This window comes from Marmota flaviventris, chromosome 11, assembly GCF_047511675.1.
Source record: "Marmota flaviventris isolate mMarFla1 chromosome 11, mMarFla1.hap1, whole genome shotgun sequence".
NCBI classification, from domain to species: domain Eukaryota; kingdom Metazoa; phylum Chordata; class Mammalia; order Rodentia; family Sciuridae; genus Marmota; species Marmota flaviventris.
Window position 1 is genome coordinate 8,971,990 of NC_092508.1, and position 17,207 is coordinate 8,989,196.

Here is a 17,207-nt window from a genome sequence, read left to right on the forward strand (position 1 = left end):
TGTAGTATCTTTTTTCATCCCACAAAGGAACTTTATGGACATGAGCGAATACCTTTGTCAGATTCATTGAATCATACATATAAAATCAATACTTATTATCATACTTGAATAAAGATTAAAAGAAATCTAAATACTAAAGTCTTATCTTGGTGCCTAAAGAGTGAAAGCATAAAACACTTTGAAAAGTTACATCGTACCAGGTATGGTGTTGCACACCTGAAATCCACCTTCTTGGCAGGTTGAGGCAGGAAGATCACAAGTTCAAAGCCAGCCTGGTCAATATCCAGACCCTGTCTCAAAATGAAGAGGGCTGGAAGTGTAGCTTAGTGGTAGAATACTTACCTAGTATGCATGAAACCTGATTTCAGTCCCCAATATCACCAAAAATTAGCATTGTTTCAGTAGCTCACAATACATTTATTTAAATATTTTAGTTTTTTGTTTTTCCACAGTGCCTTTATTTATCTTTATGTGGTGCTGAGGATCAAACCCAGGGCCTCACACATGCTGAGTCACAACCCCAGTCCTAAATATTTTATTTTGATTTCACTAAACATGAAGATTTGTGCTGTCCATTTACTGTATCATGGTATATTATATAGGTAGTTTAGTATTACATGTGTTAAGTCACATTACTGACAATAGGAGTTTTTTTTTTTTTTTTTGATGCTGGGGATTGTGAACCCAGGGCCTTATGCATGCAAGGTAATTTCTCTACCAACTGAGCTATATCCCCAGGCCTAGAAGGGTTTTAAAAGTGACCTCTTATTATATTAATAAGTGATAGCACTTTATTTTTGGAATGTTTTAGTAGGATTTGTACTGTGTTTTCCCCTAAACTATGTTTTTTTGGTTTACTTTTACTTGTCAATAGAGTTCATATTATAATTAAATGTTCTGAAACACTGTAAAGTGTTTTTAATATTAAAAAATACTGATACAATTAACTGAATGAATTAAACTTGCTCCCTTGCTGTGTCTTGTTTTCTGTGTTTCTCAGATGACCAGGGTGTGTGCCAGCGCAGAGATAGAATAGGATAGGGATAGCAGGTGTAGGTATGTGCTTACATCAGATAATTCTGGTGATACGTTGTATAAACAATCAACCTCAGAATTAAATTGAAAATTAAATTTTAGAGCAAATCCTATTTTGCTAATTAACCACCCTCCCTCATGGTGTTCACCTATGTTGCCCAGGCTGGATTTGACTCTTGGGCTTTTCAAAGTCATCTTCCTGCCCAGTCTTCCAGGTAGCTTGGACTATAGAGATCTGCCAGTGTGCCTAGTTAAAGTATCATTCTTTGAACCTTTTCTATGAGCTTCAGATGTCCAGCTAAACTTCCACAAAAGTTATTTTTTGGGAAAAAGAAAAAGTCCCAGAAACTGTGACTTCGATTTCTAAATAATAATGCCTGTCGGAACACGAGCTTTTGCTTCATGAAGCATGTGTTTTGTTTAAAGATTATTGAATAACTTTTCACTCATCAACTTTCTGTATATATGGTATAAAGACTATTCCAAGTTGAATGAACTGTAGTATTGAGAGTTTAAAGATCAAGATGTCTAGAATCCTTTTTATAACTTATCTCTTTGACCTTTCACTGGTGCTTTTAACACAATTGAGAGGAAAGAATAACTTGTCTTTTCACTTTTAAGCAATTAAAACTTCATGATAAAATGGAGGGGACTTGCAAGAGTATATCATCGCTGAAGAAGCTCACCTCCAATTAAGATGATGCCATAGTTCTTGTGGAAATATGTTTGCTGACTGTAGAGATCTTTTACTGTTGAAGTCTCTGTTCAGAGAGAGCCTAGTACCCAGAATGACATCATGTAGTGGCACTGTTTGTAGAGTTGTAAGGGGAGGGTGGATGGATGCCATCATGGATTCTCCATAACGTTGTTATCTTTTTAGAGACTATTAACCCTAAATAAGCATTAGGTCACTTCCAGAAAAGTTAACCCAGCACACTTCATATGTTTTTCTTTCTAATTATACAATATTCTATAAATTGAACATTCTCGTAACATTTATTTGAAATATATGTTCCTTGTTCATGAAGTGGTGTAAAGAAAACATTTTTTCTTCTCAGTTTATTGACAAACCTTGCATAAACACTAAAGTGGAACAGTTTAAGGATAATATAATAAATTTAGGGGAAATTTAGCACATTTTTAAAATATATAATATATACCATAACAATTCCTTGGCCTTAGTGGGGAAGAGTAGTGAAGAGATTATAGCTCTGAAAGGATGGTTTGGGAGAGGTGGGGCTGTCATGCATTTTATGGGAGAGCTTGAGTCAGATTTGACCCAAAGCAAGAAGACTGATCTGAACTGGAATGCCATGTACCATTAGCTTTCCCATTATTAGTAGGCTAGGTCAAAATCTGACTTTAGCATAGCACTAGATAAGTCATGTAATGATTCTGTGCACTTTTAAACAGGATGATGACCAGGATAATTTTGTAAGTTTTAATTACTAATAGCTTCTCTTCATAAAATTTTACTTTGGTGTTTTCCACGTACAGGTTTAAGAAAATCTACCAAGAAGCGCAGTGAGTCCCCACCTGCTGAGCTCCCCAGTTTGAGGCGGAGCACACGCCAAAAGACCACGGGCTCCTGTGCTAGTACCAGGTAGGTAATTAGTTTTGTTTCCAGTTAACTGTTTCATTTGCTTTCTTTTCCTAAGCTTATTAAAGTCTTGTCAAAATCCTTATTTCTAAACTTTTTTAAAAAAAGTTAATAATGTAAAATAATTTTCCTGGGATACTGAGTAAACATGTTTTTTCTAGCATCACTAAGTATTATTTTTGTGAATTTTCCTTCAATATTTATTCATATTTTCACTCTTTTTGTCATGCTAATTTAAAAAATATCTTTATTTTTTGTTTATTATGTGGTGCTGAGGATCAAACCCAGTGCCTGACATGTGGGAGGCAAGTGCTCTGCCAACAGTTTTGTGTTCTTCCTCTTCTGCTACACCATTTTTACAATTATTACTAAGTGTTGGGAGATTTGGTTGTTTTTTTTAGTTGGTCTGCCAAGTATATCTAATGAATATCTTTATGCAGATTTGAGATTTTTTTTAAGGTTACGTTTCCTGGTGGTTTAATGAATGAATAAAAAAGGATGCTTATTTTTTTTTAATTCATTTTTTTCTTTTTACTCATACGTGACATTAGAATCCATTTTGATATGATCATACAAGCATAGAATATGTCTTAGTAACAATCTCATTCTTGTGGATGTACATGATGGAGGGATTTACCATAATGTTTTCATATGTGCATAGGAAAATTATGTCAGGTTCATTCCACTGTCTTTTTCCTATCCCCCACTCCCTTCCCTCCATTTCTTGTTCTCTAATCTACTGAACTTCCCATACATCCCCCTTATTGTGAGTTAGCTTTCACAAATCAGAGAAAACATTTAACCTTTGGCTTTTGGAAACTGGCATTTCACTTAGCATGATAGTTTCCAGATACATCTATTTACGTGCAAATACCATAATAAAGTAATTCTTTTTAATGGCTGAACAATATTGTGTATGTATATACTACATTTTCTTATCCATTTGGGATGCCTATTTTAATGGTTGTAGTATTGTCTTGTTTCTGAAAGTGTTGGCCTTGGTTACTAAGCTAAATGAGAAAGGAAAAGAAAATCTCTTAATTTTTGTATTTCAAAACCTGCCTATCAAAAGAAAGTGTAGTCATTTGAGTGAGTTCTTTCTTCAATTTCTATTTCTCCCAGTTGTTATGGATATCATTTTCAGACTGTTCACCACCTTTGATGTGTGGAACAGCATATTATTTCACATAGTTTTATTAAAATTCATTGAGAACCTTAGGTTAAAGGAAAAATCTTTTTCCTGAAATTTTCCTGAGACTTTCAGGCTTGGTGTTTGGTTAAGTGCACTTGTACTGTTAATCACTCTGTAGCCGGATGTTAATTCTCCCTCTTTCATATGTAGTTTCCCCTAGTAATTGCATCAAACCACTGATGAGGCTGTGAATTTAGCTTGCCTCTTTCTTACCCTAACTCAGATAAGCAGAAAAAGATTTTAAGCACTTAAATTGATTCTTCTGTTTTGATTGTTATTAGTGGTGATAATAAGTCATACTATTGTATGACTGGTACTAAGTCATAAGAAATGCCATTTTAAATTCTCACTTCTCCACATTTTGGTTTCATTTTTTTCCCCTAGTGCTAGTAAAAAAAAAAAGGGGGGGGGGGCGGCGCAATACTAAACTAATGCTCCACCAGCAAGCAATATTCCCAGCACTTGCAGTTATTTTCTAATTCTTTAGATTGCTTAAAAATATCTAGAATTTAGTACACATATTTGGTTTTGAGGTTTCTTACTCTTACTTCCAGGACTTCTGAGAAAAAATTCTTCAGAGTTTTAGTTCTGTTTAAACTGTATTTGAATCCTAACTTACCAAAGGTTTGTAGTCTGAAGTATAAACTGAATTCTCTTTGGTTTAAAATTGATTTTTAACTTTTATGTGAAGCTAGATAATTTAGTGTTGTAATTGTCTTACTTTGTCTTTCTCTGTAGCCTTCTTTCCTTCTGCACGTGAACACAGAACTGATGCATGTTAAATGACTTGTAATACACATGGTCATGCTCTGCACAAGCCATCTAGTTCAACTGCCTGGAATACCCTTCCTTAAAATCCTTTTCTGAATTACTTGGGCTTCCACTTAAATTTAGTACCTTGATATCCAACTGAGGTTGTGTCTCTATCTTTTCTTGAAGCAAAAAGCTCCTTGAGGGCGGCAACCCTGTGTATCCAAAAAGTTCAGTCCAGTGTGTTGTACAAATTAGATGTTGAGTGAATTTGAATCCCTGTTATTTCTGGCTTTGATGAGTAGTGTTTGAAATGAGCTCCTTTTACCTATGAAAGAAAGTTTAGTTAAACCAGCTGTGTTTAGGAAGGACTTTTCATTAATTAGGAAAATAAACTCTTCTAAGTATCCTGAGGTAATTCGGAGCTTTCATATACGTGTCAATTTTGCCTGCTCTCTTTTTCAGGAGGCAGAATTTCACTAGTTTCTTAGTCTAAAATGTTTCAGTATATTTCTTAAGGTAATTTGGGGAGTTGCTGTTTAAATAATAGTTGTAGTACTGTGGGGTCATCTTTTGTTTCTGATTTTTCTATGATGACAAGATCATGATCAAATATAATTCGTTTCATGAAAGATGAATAGTAGTTCTCTTTTCCATACCTTATTCTGTGTCTGTTTGATCTAAACCACTGTGTTCCCAAAAGCCATCTGTTTGTTTATAAATATTAAGTCTGTTCTTATATAGGATGGAGTTACTGTCCATTTTTAGAATAGTTATTTTTGGATGATTTAGGTAAACTGGAACATAGAGAATGGGAATGTCTTTCTGTCCTCCTCTTTTCTGCATTGTCAGTGTCTCTTCAATCCAGTGTATATTAATCTACTTTTTAGCCCTAAAGTGGGGCTCTATTTTAAGTGAATTGAATATTTCTCTTCAGGAGTGGTCACTTTCCCATTTATTTGGCAGTGTTTAAAAATAAAAAATTTCTGCCGGTAAGGATGACAACAACTGCTAGTAACACAAAAGCACGTACTGTGAATGCACTGTAATTCGGAAGAATTTTAAACATACAAAGTCTTGGTTGTTACACATAGTGATTTTCTGCAGCAATTTTTATTTAAAAAGAAGAAACTGGCTTTGTCCTCTATGAATCTGAGCTTTGTGTTGTCTATACATTGCTCCTGGTTCACTGGTTACGCTGCCTATGATGACATTTTTCTGTTGCAGTCGGCGAGGCTCTGGCCTGGGCAAAAGAGGAGCAGCTGAGGCTCGGAGGCAGGAGAAAATGGCAGACCCTGAAAGCAACCAGGAGACAGTAAATTCTTCAGCTGCCCGGACAGATGAAGCTCCCCAAGGAGCTGCAGGTAGATTGGCATTTCTTAAAACACATTTCTCTTATATATTTATTTAGACATAATTATTTTTTACCTGAATATGATGAAATGGGAGGAACATAGTATGCTGAATGTTACCATTAAATAAATTTTTGTTCAAATTTGTTTTACAATATAGCCTTAGTATTTAGATTAATGGGTTTGCCATTTTAAAATTCCCATCCAGTCCAGGTTTGTACAAATAATATTCAAAGGGCTGTCAGGAGGTATTAATTCATTTATGTTAAAGTTTTTTACATATTGACTAGTGCCTATTGATTGAAAGAATTTAAATTCATAATAAATGAAAACGAGAGGATATGGCTTGAATTACTTCATAAATAAGTGAATTTTAATTTAGAATTTTGTAACCCCTAAAAAATAAGTGTTCTATTTGCACTTAACCTATTTTAATAATAGTATTTAGATTTTTATGGGCTTTTAAAATTTCTTCTTGAAATCTTAGAACAATTAAGTTTTTTTTTTTTCCACCCCTTGATTTAACTTTAAATGTGTATCCCTTGCCATTACCAAAATAAAGCTAATACTCTTAGCTGTTAAATGTGGCTACTCAGTTTTAAAATGTAGTTTATCATTGTTGTTTCTTACCAGATAACAAAAATCTTATGAGTCCCTTAAATCAGTGTTATATGTACAGGTTTAGATTTATATAGATACCCACTTTGAACAAAGGTATTTCATGTACTGTGTTTTAATATTAGAATATGTGCTAGTTTGTGTGTGTGTGTGTGCTTCTTTTGATACTTGGAATTGGACCTAGGAGTGCTTTACCACTGAGCTATAATCCCCAGCCCTTTTTATTTTTTATTAAATTGTTTAGGACTTCACTGAGGCTGGCCTGGAACTTGCATCCTCCTGCTTCAGCCTCTTAGGTTGTTGGGATTAGAGGTGTGCAACACCACCCTCCTCCTGGCTGTTCTAGTTTTCTTTCATGCCTGTGATGGTCATATTTCATAATGATTTGCTAGGAGCATTCTGGTTTACCCACTACTGTTGTCTTGTCCTGTCTATCTTAGCACTTTTTTTTTTTCTTTTTTTGAGTCATTACTCTTTTCCAGTTTGTACAGTAAATTATATGGTAGGCTTATTTAAAGGATATCTTCTTTGGGGAGATAATTTTTTTCCTCATAACTTTTCCGTAGAAGAGTCTGAATTGATAAATATTTGGAAAAAACAGAGGCCATTTCATGTGAAGTTCATTGAAGCCATTCATGTTTCCTTCCCTATGTTGTACACTTTTGAGTCTTAGTGTTTATTTCAAGTCTATATATGGAAGTGGGGGCATTTCCAAAATGGATGACAGAAATGGAGCTGCTGAATGTGGCGTTGTTACATTAGACTCTTTATATTAATTACCATAGCTAACATTTATGGAGCATACGCTCTATTGCAGGCACAGTATTAAACACTATTCATATATTCTTGTTTACTATTCAAAAGAACCTGGTGAAATTTGAGTGCTGTTATTGCCATTTTATAAATGAGGAAAAACTGAGATGCATTCAAGTTAAGCTTACCTAGTTTTACATGTTAGGATATGTGACTGTCAAATCCAGATCTTAAAAATCAACTGCACATTTATAACAGCTGTCTTTTCCCTGGGGGGTTATAAGAGTTTAATTCATATGGATGTAATTGAAGGCTAGAGTGAGGGGGTATAGTGTAAACTTTTGTTCCCTGGTATATTATCTAAGAGAATAAAAGCTTCAGGTGAGTCAGGATAATCAGCTGACTTCCTAAACACTTGAATGTGTTTCACTGCCATTCATATTTGAAATTGCAATGTGAAATAGGTATTTTTCAAGTTTATGTATTGTTGCTGCTGATAAAAGATACGTGTGGGGTGGTCACTGCTATTAGAGGATCAGTGGCTAGACATTTGATGGGTCCCTTATGGATTGTAGGAATTCCTCTGCTGGCTGAATAAAGTATTCATGGGGAAAGGAGTGAATTACTTATCAGCTTCACGTTAAGTTCTTCCATGTATTGTGCTTTAGTTTCCCTGTGTATGAAATATAAAAACCAAACTTCTAAATTTGTGTAGAGTATAGGTTTGTGCTGATGACTTTTAGACTACCATTTGATGAGCATCCAGTTCTCAGACAATGCTTCGTCAGTTGGTATGATACTCCCTTCCAAACAATAAAATGGCAAGGAAAAATAGGCGTTGTTTTGTTGATCTGTTCTTTTGCTTTAAGAATCTTCATAATTTCACAAGAAATGATCAGGGTCAAATCATAAAATAAAAATCAGCCTAGTTTTGCAGACTTTTCTTTTCCTAATTACTTTTATTTAGTATCACTACAAATTATGTCATGACCATATGGACCTGATGATGGAGCCCATGATAAGGAATCATTACATTCCTATTGCCATTTCTCTAGTCTTATGACACTAAGGGGGTGGCATCTGTTGCCTCCCTTACTTACACATTTGGTAAATGTTTGCAGTTCCTAGCAAGTAAAATCAAGTTCCACAGCTTTTTAATATTTTGTCTTTTTGTGAAAGAGGTGGCATTGGTTAAAGTATAAAAATTTGGAGTTTTTTGATAGAATTTTTTATATTGCTGCCTTATAATTATACATAATATTAGTATTCATTATTCCATATTCAAACATGCAGAAAGCTATTTCATCAATATAATCCCAAGTATATGATAGAATTTTTGTGTTCTGATTTAAACAATATTTTCTCAATTGTTTTCATTGAAGTATTTATTGTAAACCATAGTTCTGTGAAGATATGGTAGGACTAGATGGGAGACGTACCTGGCTTAAGGAAAAAGAAAGATCAACCATCCTGAAAATCCAGTTATAGTCATAGTTTAACATTTGACTTTGGGGACAGATTTGTACATGTGCTCAAGGAGGTTTAAAGTAAAGACTAAAGAACTTTGTAATTGACTCTTGATCACATTTTCTTATCTATTGGTCTTCACATAACAGCCACCTCTCTGCTCTTAACTCAAACTAGCCATGTCTTTGGACTAATTTAATTATCTAATTTTTAACAATATGCACAAAAGGAACAACCATGGGTAAATATTTCACACTTGCCATCAAAAGGGTTGGCAGAAGGATCCTTTTCTTTGCTTCTAGTAATTAATTTCTGTCAAGACTGGCTCCGCCCCCCTCCCCACACTCATTTCCACTGAAAAACAGACCAGCTCTGCCCCTTTTTGTAGTGGTTCTATGGCTCCTCTAAAGATTGCAACTCCACTACACTAGAACCTTATCAGCTCTTTTAATTATGTGCTTTTATAAATTTTATGTCTTGGTTAATTAATGTCTTTGTGGCACTGCAATTTGAGATATTCATTATGAAAGTCATAAGTATGTTTTAACGAGTAAGGTAAAGTAGAAATCTTTAATGTATGTAAATCTGCAGGACATTTTAAAGTAACACCTAATAAGCCCTCCGGTTAAAACAAAACAAAACACCAAAAACTTTAAAAAAACCAACATTCCCTTAGTGAGGTTTTGGTGGAGTTTTTTGGTTTGCTTTTTAATGTGTGGGTTCCAGAGAATGCCTTAAAAAACCAACCATTTCGTTTATTAAAACTTTGTATTTGCTTTCCACGTGCCAGGAAGAGTCACTTTAATAAACTCAATCATTATTGGTACCTAATACCAGTATTTGTTAACAGGGGCTCTGTATAATGTGAAGAAACAACTGTATTTGAATTAAAAATTACTGCTGAAGAGTATGTTATGGATCTTAAGAGTACAGTCAGTGAAGTCAGACTGTCTGGGTTCAAATCTCTGGTCCATTTGGAGTTCTCTGACTTGGGCAAGTACACTCAAAGTCAAAAAGCCTCAGTTTCATATGCATGATGAATCTTACATCACTTTCTATACTGTGAGGAGATATTTAGACAATTTCTATAGACAGTAAGCATTTAATAAATGTTGCCTATATGTGGCATCATACAGTGCAGTTACTGGATAATCTCCTTTTTCTTCACCAGCACTATGGATTTTGCCAAACATGATACCCTTTAACATTAGCATTAGCATTAGCATTTCGGGTTAATACAGCTCTAAACCATGAAGTTAACATTTTCTGTAAGTGGCAGGACAAGTGTTTTAGACTTGATATGGTTTTTGTTACATTTACTGAATTCTGTGATTGTGTCATGAAAGCAGCCACAGGCAGTATGTCAACAAATGAGTACAGTTATATTCTAATAACTCATATGCACAAAACCTTGTGGTGGACTGGAGTTGGCCTTTGGGACATAGTTTGCTGACCTTTGTTCTTTTTAACACATAAATTTTTCTAAAAAAATTTTGAAATCTCACTGAAGTTACAGAAAATACTCAATGGTGTGTGAAGAAAGGTATAAAAATTCAGAGTTGGTGATTGGTGGGTGCATTGGCATCTTTTTCTTCAGAAAAGCTAATCTTAAATTCACTTTCATTATGCCTCTTTAAAATAGTCTTTCTGGTTTGCATTCTGTCACTCTTAAATGGGGCTTTTAAGGTACTATGAATGATGTGGTTTTTATTTATGTAGATCAGTCATTTGTTTAAAAAGGCTTAGGACTCAGCAGACTTGTGAAGGTATAGCGGGCTGCTAGTTGTGCAGGAACATAGTTTCATTTTTGGTCAGTTATAATAGAACTCACTTCTGTTAGCATATGCTGTTTTTTTTTGTTGTTGTTGTTAGCATTTTGTGTAGTAGTATCCTTCTCAGTCTTCATTCTGCACTAAGTGTTGACATCTTAGTTGCCTTCTCTTCTGTGCTTCATAGCAATGGTTTGCAGCCATCCCTTAGTGATAGTACATATTTCCAGTATTTTGTCCTAGAAATAAGAATATGTAATAGTTTTGCACTACTGAAATTAGAACAGATAAATTATTGTCAGCTATTTATGATATGTCACAGTGGTCTTAGCAATGTTTACCTTAATTGACTTCTGTTAGAGGAGTCCAGGATAAGACTTCATTCAAGAGCAGTTTCAAAGGCATGAGGACTCTGTCAAAAGCCATGTGTGAATAAAATGCAAAGTTTATATTTTTATACTTGTTTAATACTAAAGTAGTTGAGTGCTGCTTTTATTTCTAAATGTTATAGAATGATGTCTAGAATAGCTGAGTGCAATAGAAAGGCAAGTTTAATTGAATTTATTTATTGTAGTCTGTAAAACTTCGGGTTTTCTTTTTTAAAATAAGCCAGACATAATGAGTTTAAATGCTCCTCTCCTAACCTCACCTTCCCCTTCCCCCAAGCCTCTAGTTCTGTTGCAGGGGCTGTTGGCATGACCACCTCTGGGGAGAGTGAATCAGATGATTCCGAGATGGGACGATTACAAGGTAAAGACAGTCGTTGAGCCTACAAGAAAGAGTTTCCATGGACTCTTAGTTACTACTGTTTTTTATTGAAATTAGTTTACATATGTTCAATTGAATATTATTTAGCAGTGCCTGCTCCTCCTTAGTGGTGATTTTATGATTTGGATTCAGAAGATAAGCTATCTGCATCTTTAATTTTACCATGTAACTATAGAAACCCCATTTTTTTGGTTGTTTCCAAAATTGTCTTTATGATACTTGTGCAATTGGTTTTAATAACAAATCACAAACAGTATATTAAGCTAATATACTGGGGAAAAGCTTAATATATTGTTCCATTGAACATAATATTATAAATACATAATTGTTAATAGGTGCCAGATGCATTCTTAATGTATCTATGAAGGTAGGTATTTTGGTTTTGTTTTGTTTTTGCCATGATCTTTTTTTCTCTTTGATCACCTATTTTAAAATAAGTTGTATAGTAGTATATAAATAAATTCCAGATTTTTTATGTTATAAGAGCTTCAAAAAAAGTTACATTATAACTAGATGGCTATATATTTTTGTCTCAAGGACCTGACTTTATAATCTCCAATGTGAGGCTTACATTGTAAGAAACAACGTTTTTAAATCAGTTTCAGGTTGCTTTTACATTCCTAAGGAAATAGCAAGGAGTAGGATTCTCATGAACACATAAATTTTCTTACTTTTGGAGGTGACAAATGTCTTTAGATCATGAGATCAACATCTGATTGGGGAATAATGTCAGAGGGAAAGTGGGGCAAAGGTGTTTAAAGTATAACTTCAAAATAGATATAACCTTGGGTTTTTCTTGGACTATTAACACAGTTCCTGCTGGCACTGAGCTTTTAAAATTCTCCATAAAACTTTAAGATAACTTGAAGTTTGCACATGTATATTTTATGTTAATTACATTAATTATGAGGGTGGTCTTGGAAGTTTAATGTAGCCTCTCTTAAAATTCAGAATGGAAAGTGACATTGACTAACTCAATTATGTGAGATAAATCAGTTGCTTGACATTCTTAGGTAAGATCAGTTGCATTAAATCAACTCAATTACTCCCCCCCCCCCCATCCCTGCCCTTCTTTTTTCTTTAGCTCTGTTAGAGGCCAGGGGTCTTCCTCCTCACCTGTTTGGTCCTCTTGGTCCTCGGATGTCACAACTTTTCCATAGAACAATTGGAAGCGGAGCTAGTAAGTGCATAACTAACTTTAAATTTTTCCTCCCTTGAAACCTCTTAATTAGTTAAATGCTGTTTTTACTATTGATGTGAATAAGTATGAGGAAGTTTTAAATTTTCATGAACTTTATTTTTTAAAATAGGGCACATGCACACACTCACTTTAAATATAGCATCTATTACATTTTCTTCTGTACTTTTATTTTTGATTGCTAAATCAGAATCATTAAAAACTAGCCAGATTTTATAGGAAGAGTGACTCAATTTGAACTCTATAAAAGTAAAGAATTTATATTGAGTAGCAATGGCATTTGATTGCACAGTTTTAATTCCATTTTTTATGGTTTAATAAACTGAAGCCTGTAAGACAGTTGAAGATATAATATGAACCTGAAAGATTTTTAGCAGAACTCTGGTCACTACACTCATACCAGATTAATGTTTTTTAATCCATTGTAGTGAGTGACTCTTGAAATCCCAATTTTAGTAACTAAGAGCAGTTGAAATTACAGATCAAGTTATTTTTATTTCAGAGTATTATCTTTAGCTTCCTTAAAATTTATGTTTTATTTTTGTTAGAATTTCATTGATAGTGTTCCCATAGAATCAGGTTAATGTATAGACTTAAGACTTGCTTAACTTCAAAATTTCTGAAGTGTTATTGAAGCTTATTAGCCTCTGACCTTAATATGTGCCTTTATAATTTGTGTCAGATATTTCAATTTTTTTTTTTTTTTAAGGCAATGAAATGTGTGTACCTGCTTTTTGCAGTTTCTGGCCTTAATATTTGACAAGGAAATTTAAGAAGCAGCTGGTATTTTTGTTTCTGTTTTGTTTTGCTTTTGCCACCCTGACACTCAAATCTCAGATAATATATCCTCTTGTAAAGTTATCAACTCTTGAACATGGATATTAATTTACTCTATTTGGGAGGGGCTAGGAATGTACTGAATCATAAATAAGATAAGCAGAACTGTTTCTCCCTGAAGCTTCCATGCTAGAGGGTGACCCTGGCAACAAACAATTACTATATAGTAAAATTTCAGAGACTTAAGTGAGGAAACCAACCATGCACAGGTCTGAGGGAAAGAATATGTGCAATCCTAAATCCATCAGTAATCATCAACTCATGGCAATATTGACGTCATTAATAGCCTGAAGAGTAGTTTTAATTAAGTCCTAGGCATTATTTAATCTGCTTATATTTGAATTTATAACAAAAATAAGCTTATATTTAACATAACCACAGTGTTTTCTTTTTTAAGAAAAAAATATTTACTAAGTTCAAATATCTCCATCCTTATAAATTCATAGGAAATTTTGTTTCATTGAATCTGGATCAAAACCCAATTTATTAATGTGTTTAAGTTAATATGTTTAAGTTTTTTTATTAATAGAAATGTTATTTATTTTTTTAAACATTTATGTTTTAGTTGTATTTGGACACAGTACCTTTATTTTATTTATTTATTTTTATGTGGTGCTGAGGATCGAACTCAGGGCCTTACATGTGCCAGGCGAGCACTCTACCTCTGAGCCACAACCCCAGCCCAGAAATTTTATTTATTTTACCACTTCATATACTTCTTGGAAGAAAAGTGATCACAGGGCCTATATAAGGGTATTGACATTAAACATCTCAAATCCATGTTTAGGGTTAACTATTACACATGAAATTAAACCATAGATTGGAATTGGGGGATCAGTGTCGTTTCTCTTTGTGCCCTTGACCTATCTTCAGCAAGGCCTAGCTCATGTTTAATATTTAGTTTATTCTTACCCATATCCCTGCTCCCATATTGGTTTGAAATGAATCGCAAATGTTATATATTTTTATCTGTAAATATATCATGTAGCTCAAGGGTACCACTCCTTGAAGTAAACATACGCCCAGGCACATACACAGGTTACTTTTATCACACTTAAATAATTCCTTAATAGATGCACAGTGTCAAACTTCCATTGTTTAGAATGTCTTAAATATTTCTTGGAAATTGGTAGTTCTGGGGGCTTTTTCAGATTTGAGTGTAATCCTTCTCTCCTAACTGACAAAAGGCTATTCAAAAGTGATAGTATACTCTTATATTAGAACTGCATGTCTGATTGTCTCTTAACAAGCTCTTGGAACTCAGTTTCAAGGTAACAAGGGTTAAAAGAATGGTGATACTTTAGGTTGAATAATTACTCTTCATTTATGAGAAGTAAAGCAATTTAGTAGAAATACATAAAAGAATATCTTTCCCTTATTTTCTATTTGCTTATTTAGGAGTATAGTCAATATTAGAAAAATTACTTTTCCCCCTTCATTTGCCAATTTTCAAAATAGTGGTTTGTATGTCTTCTACAGATGCCAAGGCTTTTTTGTGGGATGGGGGTGGATGGAGGGTGTACTATTATAAACAGTGGTTGAGACATATTTTAGATATTTCATTGAGTTTCACTGATTCTTAAATTGTCCCATCATTGGATGATGGAATCATTTTTTGAGATATGCTTGAATTTTTTTTTTATATAACCTTAGTAGTGTTTGATAGCTTACTTGCTTTTTGATATGACAGAATGTACCAGTTCAGCTGACTTATTTTCCCCCAATCCCTGAAATAGAACTCTTGCTACAAACTCTTGGTTTCTTTTTGTATGAAATTATATTTAGAGATCACAATCTGGACATATTTATTGCTACTGGATTGAACATTATTAGTAAACTTTTAATGGACAATCTAGGAAATAATTGTATTTTTAAACACTCCCCCCCCCCCCCCCCCCCCGGAAAGTTTATACTGATAAAGATGATTCAGGTTTTGGGCTGAAGGGTTTTTATTTATGTTAAATGCTGTTATCTCTCCATTCTCCATGCTAAAAGTTTTTTATTGCCCAATGGCAATTACATTGTGACCCATTTGCTTTACCCCACACCAACTTAGTAAGATTCGAAAAGAATTATTAATGAGAAAGTTGTAACAATGTTTTTTTAATAGTTCTTTTTGTTCTTGAAATATAAGAATACTTGTGGTCAGCTTTTTTTCCTTTATAGTCACTTATTATGATTCCTGTGTTTGTTTATGCCACCAAGTGATTTGGTTCATCTGGCATTTATCTTTTTTTCTTTTTGGTACTGGGACGTAGACCCAGTTTGCTTCATAACTTCATAACCAGCCCTTTTCATTTTTTATTTCAAAACAGGGTCTCACTAAGGTGCCCTGGCTGGCCTTGAGCTTGCAATTCTTGCCTCAGCCTCCCAAGTTGCTGTGATTACATGTATGTGCCAGTATGTGTGGAGCTTTGATTTTAAGGGATTACTTTTTAAAATTTAATTTTGCTTTTATAATTGTGTAATAATTTACATGGTTTTAGAATTCAAATTTACAAATAAGGTATATTCAGAAATTCTTTTGCTGTCTCTTTTCCCTCTCTCCTCCTTCCACATATCAAACGTTTAAAATGTATGTCTTGTTCTTCTATTAATTTAAACAAAAAATCCTTATTACCCACTCCTCACACACTGCCTCTCTTAGATAAGAGAAGTAAGCTTTATAGATTCTCTCTAGCTCCTCATATATTGAGGGCAAGAATGAGATTCCCAATTCTTTTTGTAAAACTGTCATATTACTTCATTGTTTGGAAGTACATAGTTTATTTGACCAAATCTCCCATTATTAAACATTTGGGTTATTTCCAGGTGTGTTTGTTGTTTGCTGTTGATGTTTTTGGCTGTTTTTTGTTTTTTTTTCCCTCCATGTTGCAGTACAGTAGAGCTTTTGCATTTTTTTCTTGTATTCAGACTGGATTTTCAGAAGCAACATGGAAGCGGGTAAATGCAATGTGTGCATTTTGGTAGATGTTGTAAACTTGCACTATTGGAATCGTACCCCCCAATTTTTTTTGTTTCTACAGTAATGGGTGACAACTGTATGGTGTCACACTTTTGGATATATGTTTTTAAAATTTTATTTATTTATGGAGCCGTACTGGGATTTGAACTCAGTGGTGCTTTACCACTGAGCTACATCTTATCCATTTTTTGAGGCTTGGTCTAAGTTGCCAAGGCTGGCCTTCAACTTACTAGTCTGCTTTAGCTTCCTGAGTTGCTGGAATTTCACTGTACTTAGCATTCTTTTGGATTTTTTTCAAATGTACAGGTGCAAAATGGTAATTTATAGTTTGAGATTAATCAAATATTTTTAATAATTTTTTTCCTCTTTGATTAACTTTTCTTTGTATATTTCTTTAAGTAGTTACCCAAGAGATTATAATACATATACTTGTTTATTACAGCCTACATTAAATTAATACTTTATCATATCCCAAACAGTGCAAAAACATCTATCCATCTTTCATATTGCTATTTTTAATTTGTTAGACTTATATACATACTAGAAACTTGATAAGGCATAATTTTTGTTTTAGACATCCATATTCTTTCATTTGCTCTTTGCAATGCAAATTCCTTCTATCTGTTCCTTTCTTCTCTCAAGAATTGTTTTCCTCTAGCTTGAAGAGCTTTTTTTCAAATAATGCAGGGTTGCTAATAATTTCTCTCTGGTTTTGAGAAATTCTTAATTTTCCTTAATTATTAAAGGATATGTTCCTCAGGTGTAAAAATTCTCATCACTATGGAAGGCTTATGTAGTCTATCTTTAGCAGCCTTGTTGGTCTTTAAAGTCAGTATCTTTTTCCCTGTGACTTTTAAAAAAGATTTGGTTCAACTTTTTTTTTTGAAATGGTTTGACTATGCT

The 17,207-nt window shown here is 33.8% G+C and overlaps 1 protein-coding gene across 19 annotated transcripts in view; it reads left to right on the plus strand.

The window, feature by feature from the left end:
* Trip12 (thyroid hormone receptor interactor 12) overlaps positions 1 to 17,207 on the plus strand; it is a 148,088-nt gene that overhangs the window by 77,062 nt on the left and 53,819 nt on the right. For 18 of the 19 annotated variants that reach the window (XM_071619576.1, XM_071619575.1, XM_027941980.2 and 15 more), the window contains 4 exons: positions 2,533 to 2,638; positions 5,805 to 5,941; positions 11,203 to 11,286; positions 12,389 to 12,484. In XM_071619576.1, coding sequence (XP_071475677.1) covers positions 2,533 to 2,638; positions 5,805 to 5,941; positions 11,203 to 11,286; positions 12,389 to 12,484 — 423 coding nt within the window. The remainder of the gene's footprint in view (positions 1 to 2,532; positions 2,639 to 5,804; positions 5,942 to 11,202; positions 11,287 to 12,388; positions 12,485 to 17,207) is intronic. The other variant, XM_071619581.1, reaches the window with a different exon arrangement.